The sequence below is a fragment of the Clarias gariepinus genome, chromosome 11 (genome assembly GCF_024256425.1).
Source record: "Clarias gariepinus isolate MV-2021 ecotype Netherlands chromosome 11, CGAR_prim_01v2, whole genome shotgun sequence".
Taxonomy (NCBI): domain Eukaryota; kingdom Metazoa; phylum Chordata; class Actinopteri; order Siluriformes; family Clariidae; genus Clarias; species Clarias gariepinus.
Window position 1 is genome coordinate 29,815,108 of NC_071110.1, and position 22,582 is coordinate 29,837,689.

At 38.7% G+C, this 22,582-nt stretch overlaps 1 protein-coding gene across 3 annotated transcripts; it reads right to left on the reverse strand.

Moving 5' to 3' along the window:
* Positions 1-1,107: 1,107 nt before the first annotated feature.
* On the reverse strand, positions 1,108-22,582 carry LOC128532983 (diacylglycerol kinase delta-like). 3 transcript variants are annotated; one of them, XM_053507154.1, is made up of 30 exons: positions 22,415-22,582; positions 20,815-20,925; positions 15,521-15,601; positions 14,754-14,858; positions 14,480-14,612; positions 14,299-14,405; positions 14,091-14,216; positions 10,779-10,881; positions 10,533-10,695; positions 10,298-10,406; positions 9,279-9,418; positions 9,081-9,165; positions 8,863-8,957; positions 8,659-8,758; positions 8,143-8,434; positions 7,908-8,048; positions 7,651-7,773; positions 7,474-7,558; positions 7,283-7,393; positions 6,540-6,636; positions 5,678-5,785; positions 5,390-5,503; positions 4,534-4,668; positions 4,273-4,427; positions 3,963-4,074; positions 3,785-3,877; positions 3,564-3,683; positions 2,921-3,038; positions 1,734-1,864; positions 1,108-1,591 (listed from the first exon to the last, which is right to left on the reverse strand). In XM_053507154.1, exons 1-30 carry the CDS (start codon positions 22,544-22,546, stop codon positions 1,502-1,504), a joined length of 3,615 nt encoding a protein of 1,204 aa, XP_053363129.1. In that variant the 5' UTR covers positions 22,547-22,582; the 3' UTR covers positions 1,108-1,501. The 3 variants fall into 3 exon arrangements, with proteins under 3 accessions (XP_053363129.1, XP_053363128.1, XP_053363130.1); XM_053507153.1 differs by having other exon boundaries at positions 8,863-8,960; XM_053507155.1 differs by lacking the exon at positions 22,415-22,582 and adding an exon at positions 21,585-21,699 and having other exon boundaries at positions 8,863-8,960.

Here is a 22,582-nt window from a genome sequence, read left to right on the forward strand (position 1 = left end):
TTTTTTTTAAATGTGAGTTTGTGTATGTCTTTATGTGTTTTGTGTATGTGTGTGTTACTATGCCTGGTCAGAAAAGCCAGACAAAGTCAGAATTTTCATTGTACTGTTTAAGCTGGTGTTTTTACTGTGCACAACAACAAATTTCAATTCAATTCGATAGATTTTCATGCCATCTATATAATGTCTAAATTTTCATAAATTTATTTGCAAGTAGTTTTCAGTGCAATAGATCTAGGACAGTTATATTTTATTGTGAATTTATTTAACTTCAGATTATACTTTGAGCAACTGCAAATTAACAATTTACCTGAGGGGATGAATAAAGTAATGGCTGAAATTTCTGACATTGAATTGATTCGATCGCTGCTCGACTGTGCCCGAGCCCACCTCTTCAATCAAGTTCAGGCACGGTTCCCAAAGGCCGTTCACACTGATCAAAATGAAACTGACTTTGGAATCAAGTGTTTTTGGAAGCAATCCCAAAGCCCTAAAGTGAAAACGCCCTTACCTTATGTCCAATCAGAATCAAGAATTATATCCACACACACAAACACACACTTTGTGTAACTCAGCACTGGTTTAATACAGACTGTTTGTACAGGAAGAATGTATGTACACTCATAAAGAGCTTTGTACAAAACACACAGAGCTTAATAAATATTTAAGACAAATACTACAGGACATTATGATATGACTAATTTCTCTCTCTCTCACACACACACACATTTCTGAGCAGACAGGTTTAATAAGAGTTGTGTTAATCAGGCTGGTTAAATAGGGCGACTAGATGCATTATACGAATGCTGCCGCACTGATCGTAAACGGAAATGTACTTTCTGTGACACCCATATTATAATACTGATGTGTTGTTGAAAGTCAGACTGTAAACTCCAGCTAGTGTGTTACTGAACTCTATCGTTAGCCCTTACGCTCGGATGCTAACACAACCCAATGATAGGTATTTCTTTTTTTTTTTTTTTGGCTGAGTAGTGTTGTTCTCTCTCTCTCTCTCACTTACACACACACACACACACACACACACACACACACACACACGCACACAGGTAGATTGTGGTTGTATCTGTTGGACCACGATTTTTTTTACTTGACTGATTGTCATGACGCACTGTGGTTAAAGTTGGACAATGTGATCAAATTTTAAAATAAAGCTATCCAAATTTAAACAGCATGGATTCCTGAAAAATATTTCCTGATTTTTCTTTGCAAATGGCTAATTATACCAGCACAGTTTCTTATTTCACTTTCATAGCCCTTTGGTTACTGATGGCTCATATTTACCACTCCATTCATCCTAACACATACACATGCACGCTCACACAGGCAGTCAAGGCTTCTCCTCCATATTTATGTTACAAATGTGAAATGAAGGCACTGTGCTGGGCTGTGATTTGAGTGACATCACTGCACTGGTCCCTCTGAGCTGATTGGCTATGCTGAGACTGGTCCCACCCCCTCTGAGTGTCTGATTGGCTCAGAGGGTCTACGCCTCACTCGCCGTGCTGGTTCGATTCAGATCTCTGATTCCCTGGAGGATCCGCTTCATGTGACCGACCTTCGTTACACCCAGGTCCTGAAATAGATAAAAGGGACACAGTTAAAATACTGAACCCCACATACTGCGGACTACACACCATGACGTGACATGCACACACACACACACACACACACACACACACACACACACACACACGCACACACATGAAAGGGATTACCTTTAAGTCTCTTCTTTCTAGGTGCTGCAGTTCAGGTCCACGCACATCATGCCTGATAAAGATCTCCTTATACTCTGAGAGAGACAGCTGCTCCAACCAACAGGCCACTTCGTCCACTCCCCACATATTCACTGCACACACACATAAATAATATATACTTAAGAAACATCATGCAATCACAGGTCACAAGTTTGCCAAAGGACCACATCTGTATGAGACACACTGTCTTTTGTATTCTGGAGAGTGTATTCCTGAGGTACCTAAAGGTAACCAAGGGACGTATGTACAGGAATTCTTTAGGTACTTATCTGATAATTCTGAGGTACCTATCTAAACAGTTAATCTGAGATAAAACATAAGGGGAACTAATTATTGGATAATTCTAAGGTAACTAAGGTCATTCTGATGTAAATCGGAGTTAATTCTGTGGAAACTGGGATGTTAACTATAAAAAAGCTAATGTAGTTTCCTGGTAATAATTACATAACTTGTTAATTCTGAGGTATATCCAAGGCAATTCTGAAATAATAAGGTCATTACAAGTGAACCCTGTGACAATTGGTAATTCTGAGGCAGAACATTCTGTGGTAATTTTTAGGTAATTGTGCTAATTATTAGATAAGGCCCCAATAACTATAAGGTAAATCAGATAGCTTTATGGCAACTAAAGAAAGTCTGAGCTGCCTCATTGGTAATTCTGAGGTACGTACCTAAACACTTCATCTAAGTTAAATCTGAGGTAATAAATGAGGGAACTAATTATGGGACAATTCCGTGGGTAATTCTGAGGTAACTATTGCAATTCTGACATAAATCTGAGGTACTTTTGAGGAAAATATGAGGTAACTAATGTAATTCTGAGGTAACGGTGTACATTCCTGATAAAGTATACTAACTAATAACTAATGTGGTGTATATTAGACAATTCTGCGGTAAGTATGCTAATTCGGAGGTAAACCTGTAGTAATTATATAGTAATTCTATTCTGAGGTAAATCTGAGATCAATTTGGGGTCATTTTAGGTAACTGCACTAATTAGCCGGTAAATCTGGAATAACAATGAGGTAAATCACATTTTATGGTAACTGTCAAGTAAATATAGTATTTCTGAGGAAACTTGGAGGTAACTAAGGCAATTCTGATGTAACTTTGACAATAATGAGGTATATGTAGACGGTAATACATACCAGGCATGTTGAGTGTAGTACACATCTCCCTGTTCTTGTTGTTCTTGTCCCTCTTAAATTTGGGAACAAGGCGGAATTTAGCACTTCGACTACGCTTGGAGAAATCCAAAGAATGGCCCTATACACACACACACACACACACACACACACACACACACACACACACACACACACACACACTTTACTATTTGCTGTAGTTAATGCTACAGTAAGTGTTTGTGTTCACTGTAGCTAGCAACGTAGCAGCTGTAGTTAGCGATCTGCTTGTTTGTTTTGTTAATTACCATATAATTAAGGAAGGGTAGGATAATTATTTCGTAATTTAGTATGATAGTGAAACATTAGAACTTGTGTTGTTAATGCTGTTCAGTTATTAGCATGTACAACATGTTTTACATAGTTTATATTATGTACTAGCTCTCATATAATTGTAATAAAACTTGAGAGACATGTAATAATGAGTCTATTTATTAAATCGTGATACTTAGAGAAATTGAAAAACAAAACGAATCGACACCCAAGTATTGCCATAATATTGTTTCAGTCCTCTGCTTCGTCAAGCATAGGCGTCAATACCGTCTGTACGCTAAAAGTTAAGGGGATCAGAGTTTACACATTTTTCAGTAGGTCTTAGCGAGTGTACCTCATCGTCGGTCGGCTCAATGACCGCACTGATCCAGCTGATTTCCATGAGTCTGCGCTGCTGCTGAGCGACAGCTGCTAAAGCAGCAACTAGTTGGTCCTTCTGAGGCGGGTCCAACTGCTGCAGGGCACAGAGACATCTCACACACGCGTACACACTAACAGGTTCACATGCTAATGTATACGTTTATGCTAACGTATACGTTTATGCTAACTCCTTACCAAGCACATCTTTCCTGTGAGCAAGAGCTCCGTCTCACTGTGCAGGGCTTTCACGTTACTGACCATCTGTAGCACCACACTGCAGGTCAGGCCCTGAACACACACACACACACACACTTATTACTGACTGTCATCGGGGTGCGTATGTGACATTTTGTGAAACACGTCACACACTCACGGTGTTGTTCTTGGAGTTGGCATACACAGTGTCCATGGCTTTAGAGCTGGCGTTGACTGCGTGCGCCAATTCCTGCTCCATACTGGGGTGAGACTGAGCAATTTCCCTGATGCTGAAACACACACACATACATTTTTAAACCATGGGCCGTGCACGGTGTGACGTCTTACTGGGTGTAACAATTAAATTAAAGGTTTTCCCTGTGTTTAGAGATGAAACGTGTCAGACTAGAACACTACTGAATTGCATGCTCAAACAAACCGCTGTTTATATTGTGCACGTGTGTGTACAGAGTGTGTCATGTGTGTACCTGTGTATTAGCGCCCCTGCGGCCTGCCCAAACACACTGATCTGAGCCGTTTCCTCCTCGGTGATGATCTCAGGCTGCACTGCATGCTGGGATACTGGCCGTGTAAAGTCACACTTTTGCTTGTCCTCCCATGATTTCAGCGTATTCTCAAATGCCTACAAACACACAAATTAAAAAACTATCAGTTACTAGATCGATTATGGCTTCCTGGGATAACACCTATGTAACGCGCGCACGTGTGTGTGTGTGTGTCCAAGTCACCCTGTCTCGGGTCAGTGTCTGTGTGCGGTTCTTGTGTAGGATCCTAATGAATCCTGGAGGCTGGATCCACGCTTCTCCATCCACCTGCACAGGAACACCTTCATCACCGAGGATGGTGATCTTCACTGTACGACACTGCTCACAGACATACACACAAAAATAAGTCCAGATCATGAGTCTAAGCACACAATATTCTGTCTTAAATAGTTATATATATATATATATATAAAAACACAGTACTGTTTTACTTATAAAACTGCACAAATCTGTATCTCAAACTCCAGATTTTAGGCAACAAGTTTTCACTCCAAATATTGACTGTTTATTTTATTACTCTTTACTGCTCTTTATAGAACTTTGTTTTATATAGAAATGTTTTCAAAAGCATCTTTTGCTTTTATGCCATATTTTTGTATGTGCTTAAGACTTTCGCACAGAACTATAAGTAAAACAGTTGTTAGGTTTTACTGAGCTTGCTGGAGAAAATGAGTTCTTCTGGTAACTTTGTCACACTCGCTCCTTTCTATTTTTATGCAAATCCCAGGAGCGTATATTAGGTTTTTTGTTTCCATCTGAAAACTGGTCTGTCTTGTACAATTTTTTTTCTTTACAGCCATGCATATATTCTCCTATAATGTTATTTATTTATTAATTTTTAAGTTATATATGGAAATACTGAACGATTTTGTACATAATTATGCAGACATGATAAACATATATAACAAAATTGGTACAGAATATAATATGGTGCCTAAGACTCTGGCACAGTACTGCATATATATATATATATATATATATATATATAAATATAAATATACTGTGTGTGTGTGTGTGTGTGTGTGTGTGTGTCATGTACCTGAGCTATTCGATGGTGTTGTAGGTTGATAACGCGAGACACAGCCATCTGCATGCTGCCAAACACGGCTACCACCTCCAGGATCTTGTCATCAAATGACGGAGCTGTGAACGTCTGTAACACACACACACACACACACACACACACTTCATATATACATGATTTTTAATTTATACCAGTTTTTACTGGTATAAATCTGGTAAAAACCTGGAGAAAGAGAGAGAAAGAGGCAGACAGACAGAGTGTGTGTGTGTGTGCGTGTGTGTGTGGTCATGTACAGGTTATCACCTCGTCCTCTTTGGTTCCTCCCCAGAAGTTTGTTCCTCCAGCGTAACTGGGAATGTTCAGTACAGCGATGCCCTGAAGACTGGGCAGAGGTATGGGCCGTCCATCACACTACACACGCACGCACACACACACACACACACACACACACACACACACACACACACACACACACACTTACACTTTAATAAAGTCTAAACAGAGTAAGAGGTTATTCATTGCCATGAACAGACACTAACACACAAGGAGTACACTCGACCCCAACAAAGTCGCGGTTCAGTCGTTCGCTGATGTTTCATTAGACTCTAACTAATAATCGGTCATGGAATCCCACGCAATTTCCCGGAATCTTTTTTTATGGCAATATACATAATTTTTTATGCGTTTCTCAACACTAAACTATAAAGAACAATTGAATTAACTAATTTTGTAACCAATAAATATTAAGATAAATTCAGCTAAATTCACAACACTGTATACATTTTTTAGTACAGTAGAGAGAACACTGAGCAACCATAGAGGAAACAATGTGGCTTGGAAAGGTTTTTGTGGCTTGGAAAGGTTTTACCGCATTCACTCAGTACAGTACGGATGCCAAAAAATGCGACAGTGCATACCAAAGAAAACGCGCTTGGATGAATTACAGTACATATAGGGCTTACATGGGTATTTTACATTCTAGCACTGCGGGAGACAGAGCAGTACAGTACTGTACAGTATACGAGTTAACCATTACATTCTTTTTTTTTTTTTTTTTAACTTCCAACTTTACCCCTGACAATTTCAGGAAGTAGGATGGAGTAAAAGGATGGTTGACTGTAGGTCTTCCAGCTCATATTGCACAAGCGCATACACACACACACACCTCCAATAACACTCTCTGTTCCAGGTTTCTGTACGTCCTATGAAGAAGCTCTTTGGTCCCCAGAACCCCGTACCACATCATGTTCTTCGTACGGCTCCTGAGCACACACAAACATACACGTTATCATATTAAAATTAACATTGTATACAGTTAGAGTTTCCAAGTGCAACAACTTCAGTAGCCTGTGTAACACATTTAGGTAAACATGACTATAACCAAGAGCTGCAACTTTAAATTGACATTATTTTCTGTTTCCTGCCTTCCCCCTCATTTAACACACACTCTATCGGGGGGTCAACATTCTCTCAATTATTTTCACTTTTGTCTCAATTGTCATTGCTTGCCGTTTCTTAGCAATAGTACCAGCTTTATCAGCGCTGCTTTAACACACGACTCCGAACATCCTGGGATTCACGCTGCACACATGTGACAATGTATTCACTGGACATGTCATCTAAATTCCATAATTGAACAGATCAGGGTGACATATTATTGTGAAGGGACTGCAGATGAAAAATAGCTGTTTAGCTAAGAAATAAATAACAACGTGCGAACGCATGTTCGTATCTTCGAAAAGTTTGTAACTTGAATGTTCGTTTGTAAGAGACTTGCTATATTTAAAAATGACCGGCTGTCGTGTAAGGAAGTACCAGGGGATAGATCAGAGGATAGATCAGATGTCCTACTGGTGCGTAATTAAGCAGAATAAGTGTGCACGTGTGTGTGCACGCGTGAACGCGTACCTGCATTTCTCTGGATGTTCGTCCCTCTTGTTATTGAAGTCCAGTGAGATTTTGGCATCCAGTCCGATTCCGAAGTAATTGTTCATCACACACTTTTCTGTGTAACACTCCCTGTGTGCGCAAATAGATGGTGTTTATATAAATTTTTATAAAAGGTGATGATGATGATGGTGGTGATGAAGGCCACTCACAGGTTCTCCAGGTCACAGCTGTAGGGGTCAGCGTTAACTAGCAGCCTGCTGATAACAGAACTGCTGGGGAGAGTGCCGGACATGCCTGCCACACAAACACACACACACATGGGTTATTTCACTGCACTCTACTAGTGCTCTGACAAAACAGCAGTCTGGATTTCCCTCTGCTCTTACCAGGGAACAGAATCTTGATGTTCAGCATATTCTCACGACTTCCTGTCCGAGCAGGAAGCGATGCTGAGCTGCCTGCTGATAAGCTGCCTTTAGCGATGAGCTTCTCGCATGGAGCCTTACACACTGACACAGAGATGGAGAAGAGGGTTATAAAGTGTGAGACATGCAGTAGGAGTTAGAAACCATGCTCTGGTGCTGTGGAATTATGGGTAATAACGAATAAAGAATGACATTAGTGGTAGTGTGTGGTGTAATACCTCTCCTGTGATGGTGTGATCTGTTGCTGTAGGATCTTAGAGACTCCTGGTCTTCCTGAACATCCTCATCTTCCTCCTCTACGTCTTCAGGGGACACCGTGCCGAAGACCTCGCTCGTCTGAGCGTTCTGTTCGTCCACCGCTGGAAGTGGACGTAGAGAAGACAGAGCATACAGAGTAAGTATGTGTACCTATTTAAGTGGAATAAGCAACAGTGTGTGAGTGTGTGTGTGTACCTTTCTCCGTGTGCTCTATAATCTGTCTAATGGCTTTCTTCAAGCTGTTGGCTCTCAGCATCAGCTGCTCTCTAGGTTTAAAGATTGCAGCAGGTGGGCGGGGTGAACAAGGAGGCGGGACTGAGAGTTTGAGCATGGGCGTGGTCTGGGAGAAATGCAAATCGCCTTCTTCCTGCTCCTCCGCGATGGTGGGCGTGGGCATGGGTGTCGGCGTCGGCTTGACGACGGAAGCCTGAGCTTCCTCGTCCAACGTCTTCAACAGCGAGTCCAGCTTCTCTTTTAAGACGCCGCACTGCGGGCAATCGGAACAGAGATCATGACAGTATTAGCCAATCAGAATCATTCTGTCCTGCGGTACATCAGAGGCAAATTCCAAGCCCTATTAGGTAAATTAATTCGAGACTGAAATTAAGCTAATTGTAATTAAAACTAGATAAATTAATAAATTAAAAAAAAAAAAGCACTTCCACCAATCACTGCCCGTTTCCGGATCTTAATTAGCCAATCAGAGCTCACCTTTTTGGCCATGGTCTCTGATTCCTCCGAATTCTCTGTGTTCTTCTCATACGCCCGACCCACTTTCGCCACAAAGTCCTTTACCGTTTCACACAAAACCCTACACACACACATACACACATCGAATAATATACACACGTTTCACACACGTGCGCGCACACACACACACACACACACACACACACACTTCTTCGGGTGACCTACTTGGCAGAGTTGATCACTACAGAGTGTTGATCTGAAGTCAGGATCTTGGACAGATGAGCTGCGACCGAATCCTCATAGGTCAGAATGTGCTGCACCTGCTGGGGAAACAGCCAATCAGAGAAGAACAGCAAGGGGTGGAGCTACAGGGCTTACTCGAGTCAATGTGGAAACTGCTCCGGTGGAGCCAATCAGAGAGAAGCTCATTAGCATGTCGTCACCTCTGAATCATCGCTGCAGTCCTCCGTTACCGTGGAGCTCGAGTGTTGCCGTGGAAACTTGGTCTCATATACCATGATGCTCCATCTATGACCATAAAAAAGAAAAATTTCATGAACATGCATTAAGTATGCACACCCACATGAACACGCGCACGCACACATACACACTCAAACACACTCAAACACACATGCGCAGACCTGTCGAGCATTTTGGTGCTGGCTCTTTCAAGCTTTTCGAGGATCTGTGGAAGTTGTGTGTCGTCATCACACGCCGAGCCCCAGCCCAGAACTCTGGCCAGGTCATTTCCAGTTCCCAGTGGCAAAACACCCAGCTGACACTACACACACAAACATCAACAAAATAATTTACACCAACACACTGTGACACTGCATTAACACCCAGGAGCCAGCAGAGGGCAGCACACAGTCATTCATGCTGATGAAAGCCTCATTCATAATATATACATATAACAGAACTGTAAAGTTGCTGCGTCTGTACATTGAAGATATTTGTGAAACAGAGGATTTTCACAGGCGTATTTGGCCGAGCTCGAGATAACATAAAGGCTTTGTTTCATCGCAACCGGCCCACAGGAAGAGAAGATATGCTAATCTGAAATTTAAACATAAGACGTCCTTATTTCTTAAAAAAAAAAAACAGTGTACTTTCTCTATCATAGATGGCGCATAATAAAGTATGAAAAACAATAAACAAATAAATAATAATAACTACCTGTTAAAAAAAATTATAAATTCGGATGTCGTTGAAAAAGAAAAAGAAAAAAAGGAAAAAAATTAAAAATAAATAAATTAATTAATTACACATCAAACAGAAAAGAAAGCGAAGGAAGTATTAGAAACAAAGACTATAAAAGCAATTACTTTTTTAATTTGACTCGGCTTGTAAAAATCGGATCAATAGGACTTGCTTTGTGATTTGGATAATGTTATGGTTTGGAAAGTTTTGTTGCTTTTATTTGACTCGGTTTTAAATGCACATTTTCAGGGAATTGACTTTATGATTTTCGTTGTACTATACTGTACTTATGTATTACTTGTCTTGGCTTACAAATATGGATTTTGAGAACTTATTTCGTTTTGTGATTTTTTTTTTTTTTTTAATGTTGAGAATAAGTCGCAGACACAGCTAGTAATACAATAACATCTTGTATTATTTAGTTTTAGCTGTAAGAAAAACCGTGTGTGTGTGTGTGTACCTGTTTGTGCAGCATCAGTGTGTCTATCTCAGACAGAACCCAACCCACGCTCCCATCGCCTCCACACACCAGGATCCGGAACGTATCAAACTTCTGAAACAGTCGTAGACTACAAACACACACACACAAACATACACACACACACACACACACACACCATCTTTTAAAATTCCCACACTAAGCATATACATTACATGAGTTATCCACATGTACATTATGTGTGTGTGTGTGTTACCCCAGGTGAGGTCCTCCGTTCATCAGGTCGAACACCTGAGCCGGGTTTAGAAGCTGTTTGAACCTGCGCAGGAATTTCACACCCTGATTGTCTCCACTCTTACTGTTCACGAATACCAGCAGGGGGCTGGAGCACGAGGGGGGGCATGACGCTTTCCAAAACCCTGTACACACACACACACACACACACACTAAACATATACAGTACAGACTACACAATTCTGTGTTATAGATGAGATTAGCTCACCGTCCGAGTCGATGCTGTTGAGAGCGGTAGGAGGGATCACGGACACTTTACACTGACCGAGCGGACATTTCATAGAGAGCTGATCCTTACACACTGCATGCACCTAAAACACGCCGACACACACACACAGTCGTTTAAAACATTTTATAAATCTAGAATCCCTAAACAACTCTGCTCTGTAGCCTCCCATGAGTTTACAAGGCTCATTTCTATCTCTATCTCACAGAAATTACCCAATCTAAATTCAAATCCAAAAACTATAATCTATCATTTTTTTTCTCTATAACCGCTAACAGTGATAATCTGTAAAATACTTCTTAAAGTTCTCTAATTTAATCCTGTAATCTTACCTTAATCTCCCAAATTTACACATCATAATCTCTAGGCAAAGGCTTTATAATCCCCATGATGCCCATGTATTATTTCACCTAATCCCTAAGATTCTGTTCAATAATTGCATAAAATCCTACTAGTCCCAATTTCTCTTAAATTGCTTTTGTATCATCCATAAAATGTATCTAGAAACTCTAATTACAATGTTTTCCTAAAAATTACACTCTGTAATCTAGTAAACATACACTATAATCCACAAAACTCATTTCCATTCTGTAATCCCTTCTGTCCCTCTGTAAATTGACCTTGAATAGTCATCCAGAAGTCTCCTTCATTATGTCCTGCTCTCTACATTGCCTGACTTTCTGCCAAAATATCTTTTCAATAATCACCTTATTCTGTAATTTCTCAAATGTCCACTATATAATCCAAAATTTTTTACTTATAATCTCAAACTTCCTCTCTATAATCCAAACATTAATAGTCTATAATTATATAAAACCCCTTACCCCGCAACATTGTAAATTTGCTTTCTATAATCCTAAAAAATGACTAAATGATAAAAGATCCACTCTATAATCTCCTCAAAAAATTCAGTGATATAATCCAATACCAAAATTTCACTCTATAATCTACAAATCTCTTTTGAATATTTACCTAGATTTTCACTGTCAAATTCCAAATTCTGCTCTCTTAATCACTAAAGTACAGTTTTTTAATCTTTTAAAGACCAACGCTGTAATCCGAAAATGATGCTCCATAATTTGTCAAATTTCGACTGAATAATTAACAATTACAATACATTCGACCCTATAATATTTTAAAATTATTCCCATAATCCATGAAGCTCAGATTTAAAGATAAGATAAAGATAAGAAGATTTTATTTTCATTGTAGTGATATAACGAAATTTGTTAGGTAATGGAAATTTTTTTATAATTACCCAAAGACCCACTCGTTAATATATAACAAAATTCTATAACCCCTAAATTACAGATTTATAATGCCCAAAATATACTCTGTAAATTCCTGAAAATACCACTCAAACAAATACTATACTCCATTCCATTCATTTCTGTTCAACACTGCACTGCTCTCTACAAGCTCCACCCTTGTAATCGTAAAAAAACTACCAAAGACCCACTTACTAGTCCCCAAATTATCTAAAATTTCACCCCATAATATTATTAATTTGTTTTCTATAATCCATGAAGTATATCTTTATAATCTTTTGACAATTCTGTACCATATTCAACAAAGCTGTTTTATAATTACCTACATTTCTTAAATATTAAAAATAAAATCTTGTTTGTTTCCAAAATTCAGCAAAATCTCTATAAAGCATAAGACCCTATAACCACAGAAATTTGCTAATAATTAATTATACCTATAATACATAATTATTTCTCTACAACCTCCAACAAAAAAATACTTATAAAATAGAACAAAAAATTAATATACCGCAATTATACCTACTGAATTGTTCAATTAAATACCTACTGTATATATTTTAGACATTTAGGTAATTAATCGAACTATTCAGGGTATATTAGAGATTTCATTTTTATTTATAAGTATTTTTTACAGATTATCAATGACAATTTATATATAAAACCTTGTTCATCCCTCAAATTCTACTTTAAAATCTACCATATTAAGATCTTATAATCCTTGAAATTCCAATTTACTATATTTACAGAAAACTTCCACTGTATAATCGACAAAATTCTGATAAAAATTAACAAACCAATAATCCCTAAAATTTCGCTTTTTCATCCCTAAAGATTAAATAATTATTAAAAATTACACTCTGTAATATATGAAATTTCCTCCTTACAGTCCACAAAGTACAGCTTTATAATACCTCAAAGATCCAATAATAATAATCCCCCGAAGTTTCTAAGATCCAGCAGGGGAGACGATTACCCACAATTTCGCAGCACCAGAGAGAAAAAAAATCGATGGCTCAGTTGTGATCAAGTGATGCTTGGCGTCAAATTAAGAAGCGCATGCGTGATACATGATACTTGTTTTCCAAGTCAAAATCTTTGCTTGTCTTGCGGAACACTCGCGAACCGATTTACTCGCAATCCGAGGTCTTCTACTCAGAAGCTTATAATTCTACTACTTGATAACCTCAAGATCCTTATATATATATATATATATATATATATATATATATATATATATATATATTAGTGCTGTCAAAATTAGCGCGTTAACGCATGCGATTAATTTGAAATATTTAACGCATTAAAAAAATTTAACGCAATTAACGCGGTTGCAGTTTTTTTAATTTCCTGTTGTGGCCGACGTGTGTTCAACGTGCAAAGAAGTATGGACAAACCATCTGCGGGATGGTTCTGTGGATAAAACAAAAGTAATCTGTACATTTTGCAAAGCCGAATTTAAATGCCACGGAAGTAATTCGTCTTTGACATATCACTTAAAAGCAAAACACCCCACCGAAACAATTTCTACAGGGCCTCGCCAATGTAAATTGCATTAATTATTTTGAAATTTAAATGACACAAATGGCACATACCTGTGTTTTTATTTCTGTAATAAATATGGCTTTCACGCCAACAGTTAATTTGGAGGATTTTGATGGTTTATTGCAGTTTACATGAGAAAATCTGTGTTACAAGTTAAACAAAAATTCCAATAAACAATCATATTTGAATTTAAATAGTTTCATTGTCTTGAGTTAACATTAATTATTTACATTTACATATCCAAAAAGTTTCAGTCTTTTAATTGTGATTAATCGCGATTAATTGCAAAAAAAATGTGCGATTAATTAGTTAATTTTTTTTTATCGATTGACAGCACTAATATATATATATATATATATTTATATATATATATATATACATATACACACACACACACATATATATGCTCTTTAATCCCTAAACCGCTCTGTGACGTCACATACTTATTTGCTGTTCTAAACAAAACCCAGGCTCGCCCTCTTACCATGGCTTTACACCAAAGGCAGCGCCAGTCCTGCAATCGGAGAACACTGCCACAGGTTTTATCACACACACTGCACTTTGCGCTGACGGGTAAGTTTCCTTCCAACCACTGATGGGGCATCGAGATCTGAGAGACAGACAGACAAGGGTGTCATTACTTCTGATTGGAGCCAGTTCTCACCAGGCTGTGCATTCACTCTCACACTCACCCCGTCCTCATCCTCGATGATGTCCTTTCCGATGGACGCGAGCGTCGTCCATTTGCAGTTATTGGTGGCTCTGACGGCGCAGCGCTTATGGGCCTTAAACTTACACACTACAAACAAACACAGTAAGACACTGAGACACCCCAAAGGGAAACATTAGGGAGAGATAATTTAATGCACACACCTTCGCAAGAGAGGCCATGTGACGTCACTCCGCTCAGCGCTTCCCTGCAGACATTGCAGTACGTCGGCCGAGCGTGCGAGCACGAGAACCAGTTGTGCATCCCGGAGAAGTGGTCCATGCTGTACTGAGAAGACTACCACACACACACACACACACACACACACACACTATATAAAGCTCGGATACAACTACCTATAAACTGTTGCTGGTATCCGGATCCAAGTCTTGACCTTGTCCTGAAAAGGAAACCACACACACGCACATGAAAACCCACCTCAAAGTGCTCTCTGCTCTGGACACTTCTTAGAGCTGCCATCCACTCCTCCATCTCCTTCCTGTTCTCGGCACAAAGAATCAACCTTCTACACGGAGTGATTATCTAAAAAGAAGGAGAGATTCGATATGTTTAACTAAAACAGCTGGATCCACACAGTCCCACTACACATCAGAATTCCAATTATGTGTGTGTGTGTGTGTGTGTAACAGAGTTGACGTCAGCTTCCACTTCCTGAGCCATTTACAAAGCCCCCTCTGTTCCCACAGATAAAAATAGCCTTCCTCTTTCTCTCTCTCTCACACACACACACACTCTCTCTCTAAGCAAGCACACACTCATCCCACTCAGCGTGCACTCCTTCAACCTCACGTTTTTTCCCCCTCTTTTATTTATTTCAACTTCTAACAGCGTTTTTTTTCCCCCTGGAGACTTTCGTACCATGAAGCCCGTTTCCAGTCAGAGCGCCGCAAAAAAAACAACAACGTTGCAACGCTGACTCTCTCGCACTCGTGCACACGCGCGGCTGGAAGCGGATACACGCAGGCTCAAATCTCCACCCTGCCATTAAAACTAAATCAGGCCAAATGTCAAACTATAAATACACATCAAACACACACACACACTTAGACACAGACACACAACAGCTTGAAATAGTTTAAAGGAGACAGAGACTGATCAAAGCTGAGTAGAAGAAGAGAAGAATTCGAATGTGTATATGTGTATATGTGTGTGTGTATGTGTGTGAGTATGTGTTCGAGACTTACGGTGAAGCTGTTGTTAACGTTCTTGGTGCTGGATTCAGCCACGCTGGCATCGGTCAAATCCACCTCGTCGAAGATGATCGACTTTAAAACAAACACAAACAAACACAAATCAATCCGTCAGATCAACCGAGACAACATCGAGAACATCTCAGCACATGGCACGAGACGAGAAAACTCCAGTGACGTTTATTCCCTCCGTTCCAATCTTCTCAATTTTTATTTATTTTTTTTGTTTAATGGACGAGCTTCCAGAATCTGACGTGAGACTACGCTAGTATGCCTTATCGCGCAAAAATGTGCAGTTTGTTATCATTCCGATGCTAAAAAGAGCTCACACACACACACACACAGAAATGTTCAACTAGAAAGAACATTGCGATTCGATTGTATCTGTAGTGTAAGCTAAGAAATCGTTCATGTCTCGAGTTTTTTTTAGCGATTGGTGAACATTAGAATTTTCCTTAAACACTTATAAAAATTCACATACAAATAACAAACAGGAAATTTACAGTTAATGAAAAAAAAAATCCAGCTAAGATTTTTGCGCCTGCCAGCACAGAGCTAGTAATATAATAATAATAATAATAATAATAATAATAATATGATATGGAGCGCCACAGGAGATCTTTTCTTCCAACAGCCATCTGTTGGAAGAAAAGACTCATACACTATGTGGATATTCACTGACAGTAAGAGTAACACAATAGGACAATAATACTTACCTGTATTAATAATATGATAATTGCAATATGACAGCTCAATAAAAGATGTAATACAATATTACATATAATAATACAACATTACATACATATATTAAATTACTGTCCAATATTTACAAATGCTCTTGGGTCATATTTAGTGTGCAATAATGTTACAATAGTATATTTACTGTATTCGTTTAAGGTATCCAAAAGTTTAGTGTACAATATGTTACGGTTCTAGGACTTTACGCAATATGGTACTTACTGTTTTACATACTGTATTCATTAAAATTATTCCAAAGTTTAGTGTGCAATATGGTACTTACTGTTTTAGGACTCTTTTTATTTAATTTCATGTTTGTAGTTATTTATTACTTTTCCTTTCTACTCAATTACAACTGTGAGCAACTGTAATAAAGTGCTTTAAATCTTGAATTAGGAGAGATGGGACTCACCAGTCACCACCTAATACAATATTATCATAATACCTCTTAATATTGTGATTTTGCAAGTATTATGATTATATAAATATCACAAATTGGCATCACATTTTTCCCCCGATTATGTTAAAATTAAGACCTTGAATCTTTAAAAAATATTAATACCTTGTAAGTTTTATAACTGAACTGAACATAAATACAGGTAGATCCCAATTTACAAACAAGTTCCGTCCCAGGAGCACGTTTGTAAGTCGGATTTGTTTTCAAGTTCAACAAAGTGAGTCTTATAAGCCCTTGGCACGATTATACTGTACAATGTAAAGCATAACAATCCGCTTGACTAAATCTCTATCCACTTTCCCCACACTGCCATCAGGTGGCCAAAAACCATAACCGCACCTAAGCAAATTAATCTCGCACACATTAAATGTAACAGTGTAGTCTCTGTGCGCCTTTAAATCGCGAGGGGAATCCTGTACGTCATTTTACCTTAGAGCTGTTTTCCAGTGTATTGGACTGTGAACTCGGTCTCATTGAGAATTTTCCGAAATTAGGATTATATGTTTAATTAATGTACTGTCTAATAAATTGTCTAATGTTTGTACTTTAGACAATTTGTACATTCATGTACACACTGAAAATATTGTATATAATTGTAAATAATAGTATCTGGTACACTGCAGTGTCTTTTATTTGTACAATCCACATAAGCTACTTCTGCAATTTTTTTTGCATTTACGAATGTCCGTAAAACCATGGTCTGTTCGTATCTGTGGAAATTCGTAACTTGGATGTTCGTAAGTCGGGGACTACTTTTAGTTTAATGTAGCCCGTTCTTTATAACATTAGTTTTCTCACTTTAAAAACCAAGTGCAGTATTTAAACAATAGGAACTAACTTTAAATACATTTAACTTCTAATTAATTTATCAAAAAGCAAAATTTTTACCATAATTATTTGACGATATTATTATTTCTTAAAAAAAAAAAAAAAACTTGAGATGGAGATGTATTACCACCTCAAATGCTTTCTCAGATGTGGAGCCTTTGTGTGCATGCGACCACATGCAGCTCCAAGTGTTTTGACGGAGAATCAGTTACATCCAACGTGATCGGTCATGTCTGATCAAGCAGAAAAACAGCCAACTCCAGTCACTGACTAAACTGACACTGGTCACCTGGTCACTGGTCGTCTCATCTCGTCTCGTCACCTTGTCACTGGTCGTCTCTATTATAAACGTAATAAATCATTTAAAATTTGCTTTGGAGTTAATGTGGCGATAAATGAATCGACACAAAAGAATTGTGATTCATTACTAAATAATTTTTTTTTGCCTCATCTCTAATTATTATTAGCATTACATTTTGTTTTTCTGTCCTTAAAGCCCAAACGCTCTAAAACGCTTAACTTCCTGTCTATCTCTCTTTTTTTCTCTTCACCCTTGTGGCTACAATCTTCATCCTCTCTACATAACGTCTCGAGGCATGACTCACACAGTGTTTATCTTTAGCTTGCTGTGGTTTTCTTTCATTGCATGTAAGGACTTTCATTTTTACTTGAAGAGGCGCTTCGACGCCAGTGCAACGCTCGGTCGTGTGCGACGCCCGATTAAAAACAGCTCCTACCAGAAACCAGAACGGAAGCTTGGTGTGTTTGTGTGTGTGTGTGTGCGTGGGTGGAGCACAACAGGAGATGCACTCGAAATAAACCGAGCGTGATCCTGACCATTGAGGTGTTTAATCTCACTGTGAGAAATAGAAGAAGTATATTTGGAGGTTATTATGTTCTTATAAAATTCTTGTGTATACGTAACTTATGGTTTAGAGATCAGATGAGTCAGACGTGCGATATAAAAGTTTGAGGCGATTCGGAAACTCGACACCCACGAGACAGAGCTACTGTTCTTCTGCAGTAACGTTTTGTGGTTTATTGTTTTGGGCTGTACCGCTTAAAACATCTCTCTCTATTTATTTATTATTATTATTTTTTAAAACCTTTGCTTTTATTCTCCAGGAAAACATTATAAATATTTCATTCAAAGTGAAAACATGAATAAATAAATAAATAAATAAATAAATAGATAAAAAAATAAATAATATGCATTGATATTTTTTTCTTTTATTTAAATATTATTTTCCCTTACAAACCTTATATTCTGAAAGCATTTGTGCTTTACATTTGCATTAAAATAAATAAATAAATATGATTTATAATAAATGAAACTATAATTAAAATAAATAATACATTTTTAATATACAGAGTCAGCCAGAAAATGTATACATAATTCAGGAAAAGAAAATCTTGTATAAATATTTTATTACTACATTTATTGCTATACGTTATATATCTGACAATATTACGATAATAATATGATACTATTATTATTTATATAAAAAAAAAACATACATCGTACTATTTTTCTTTTGAAGTGTCTATAAAATTTTTTGCCTGACTTTATTTAAAAAAATTAATAATAATAAATCACCAAAATTCTAGTAAAATTATAATCATTTTGTGTAACGTCTATTATATATAGTTTGGGACTAAAGCAATCAGCGGGTTAACGCCGTTATCACCTGTATTACTGGAATTTTAGTAATTACAAACTAAACTGAATAAAACTAAATAAAAGAGTCACAAGAGAACATTTTTTTCATAATTTTTTTCTCCCTTCAGTACACTGGAAATTAAGTGAAAAATCTAAACTCTGTATAAGAAGTTTTAACTTTTTTATGCTTTGATGTAGCACTTCTGGTTTCCCAAGATGTTGTTAGCTATTAATAATGTTTATAATTAATAATATTTACAAGAGAATTCTATTGTTTATCATAAGGAATAATACACACACACACACACACACACACAGGACTGTGCAAAAGTCTTAGGCACCATATTATACGCTGTACCAATTTTGTTTTCCTTAGAAAACTTTCTACCTTATACAGAAAAAACAAAGGGAGTTTTTAACTTTCAGTGCTGTGTTCTGTTATTCTGTACAGAACAAAAAGTCCTGGTTTGACTCAAACACCTGTTTGTACTTTTACATTTTCGATAAAGCAAAATCCAGGTTTTAGGCTGAAGTAAGATTGCTTTACATGTCTTGCATAGTAAAAATATTATCAGGTGACATGACATGATATCAGAGGCACAACCGGCTCAGAATGAGTAGGGGTGCCAATACTTTTATCTTTAAATAATTTTTTCTCCCAGTTGTTTTTACAATGTCAGTGAGAGATCATTATCATCATCATCATCATGTAATGATTTATTTGTTTTGTTCTTCATCTGAAGCTGGTTAAAGATCCACACAGTGAAATCTCAATGAACACGTCTGTTCGCCTGCGGTCAGGAGATAAAATCCTGCTGTTATCAGGTGCCGCGTGTGGATTAACGCTCAGCTCAGACAGGAAGGGGAGGAGAGGGGGAAAAAGACAGAAAGAAAGATGAGCCTGGCGGCGTAAAACGAGCTGCCATTAGCGCCGCACGATCTGTTTCATAAAGCGTGTCACCTCCGTCGACCGTGATCAGCTACAGAAGAGAATTACTTTAAAGAGAGTGTTTAATTAAGATGGCTATCGGTTTACGGCGGACAGAGATAGCTTAGCGATGCTGCCGTGAGTGAAAGCGCGCTCGGCGGGTAAAAAAACTGAAGGAGACAGAAAGAAGAAAAGAAAACGAGAAATAAAACAGTAAAAAAAATATTAATGATAATAATAACAAACACTATTTTATCCTATTTTGCAGTTGAAATAAAATATTGTACTTTCGCTTGGAGGACACGATTCTGGTCCACTGCCTGGGGGGCGGATCCCACAGCTGGTCGCGTCAGAGAAAAGTTAGCAAACGTTACTAGCTTGAACGAGGCAGGAAAAGCAAGGAGGGATTGAGTTTACCTCTTATGGTGAGCGTGAAGACATAAATTTAGACATACAATCGTGTCGATTGAAATCAGGTTACCAGACTATTCTGTTGCTAGTTAGATAGCTAACATAAACCGTCCTGACTCCGCCTATTTCCTTATATGGGGCAGGCTGTAACTACCAAGTGCAAGCTTGTGAGATTGTAAATTGATGTTGGAGCATTAGATTACCATAGGCACCTACACTTTCCAAGACGTGTGTGTTTGTGTTCGCGCACACGCGCCCTAACCTACCTTAGCGGTCTGAGCGTAGTACAGTGTTCTCCCACGCAGCTTGAAGTAGCGTCTCTTCCAGCGCTGAAAAGAGTTGGTCTGTTTCATCAGCTTGCCCTCTTTCAGTACCGTCTGTCACACACACACACACACACACACACACACACACACACACACACACAAGCAAATATAATTTACCATGTAGTTTCTGGATCCTAAAATTGATCACATCTTCTTTGGGATTTCATTACGTTGCCATGACAACAGTTTTCTGCTCCCGGTTAAAATAAGAGGCGGTCCAGTACTCCTAATCCCGTTACATTGCGCTAACGAAGCTGCAATTCTTGAGACTGAACTGCATAACGGTGTACTTTTTATCCGTTTAGAGTTACATCCGATGTCGCAGAATGTCTGTTTAGGGATTCCTGTTTAGTTCTCGCTATCGCTTACTCTTTATCTACAACTGATGTTGGAATGAGAGTGGTTTTGTTTAAAGCTCTGGCAACTACGGTCTTAAAGGATGGCCGTTTGTGTGCGAGTGTGACAGAGAGAAACTCTAATCGTTCTCAAAGCTGATCCTCAGCAGTCGCTGTCATGGATACGCCATGTCTTGGGACATTCCGGTATCAGATATGGCAACGATTGATGGTTAGAACACAAGAAACCTTATTGAAAAAAAAAAAAAAAGTTCACTGACAGAAGTACACACAGCTGAGGAAAAACTCTAAACTCTCTCACTCTCTCAAACACACACACACTTAGATTATGGAAATAAAACATAACATACAGACCTGATCGCTGTACAACTCCATGTCCATCACTCTCTGAGGATGCGCTCAAATAATACTGATTGCTTTCTTTCTTTCTTTCTCGCGCTCTTTTGTGCACACACACACACACACACACACAAACACACTCGTCTTTGGTTTCCGCTGACATTAAAGGTCATGATAAAGCTTTTCAAAATGTGTGTCTATGAACGCATGTGTGGTTTCAGACTCGCTCGACCACCTGTATGCACGCAATGCTCCTGTAAGTGTGTGTGCTGACATTCTGGCCTTTCTCACACACACACACACACACTCAGTCAGTCTCTTACACACATATACACAAAACCCTTTTATCTTAGACTTAGACTGCTAGAACATGAATTGATCAACAACAAAAAAAAGGTTTTTTTTTGTCTCTCACACACACACACACACACACACAGTGAGCTGCTGCTTCATTCAGCATCCCCAGTTTCATTTGGGTACAGTTCACTTCCATACACACACACACACACACCACTTAATTAAAACGTATACATACACAAGTACAGTATATATATATATATATATAATACTATACTATAAATATACATTTTGTTTACTAAAATAACATTTTAAAAAGTTTTGCAAAACTAAAACAGGTCATTTTGTCAAATCTGCCTTTTCTCCGCGAGACCGTTATTTTTTTCCGAGACGGAGGCTGAGGGCTGACCGCCGGACCGCAGCCTATCTCCCGCCTCGCCACCCAGGAAAGCCCGAGGCTTCTGCGGCCCTCGCGGGTCTCGCTGGAGCGGAGTAACGGTCACCGGCGGAGCCGCATCACAGAGCAGGACCGCGCCGGCGCTTCTCACCTTACTGCGGATCTGACCGGACGTGGACACTTTGCGGATGAGTTTCTGCGGCGCGCAGGGCTCGTGCTCCGCGTCGCTGTCCGAGGACTCGTCCAGAGCGCGAGCTCCGTCCGCCACCGCTGCCGCTGCCATCCTTACACACACACAAACACTCTGCCCGCGAGCACA

Bases quoted from the DNA above. Each gene is read 5' to 3' on its own strand.
- LOC128532983 (XM_053507153.1), bottom strand. From the start codon at position 22,546: ATGGCAGCGGCAGCGGTGGCGGACGGAGCTCGCGCTCTGGACGAGTCC. The intron at 10,407-10,532 runs GTAACACACACA...GTGTGTTTGTAG, and splicing joins AACGGAGGACCTCACCTGGG to TCTACGACTGTTTCAGAAGT. The intron at 5,786-6,539 runs GTGTGTGTGTGT...GTGCGTGTGTAG, and splicing joins AACAGAGAGTGTTATTGGAG to TGTGATGGACGGCCCATACC.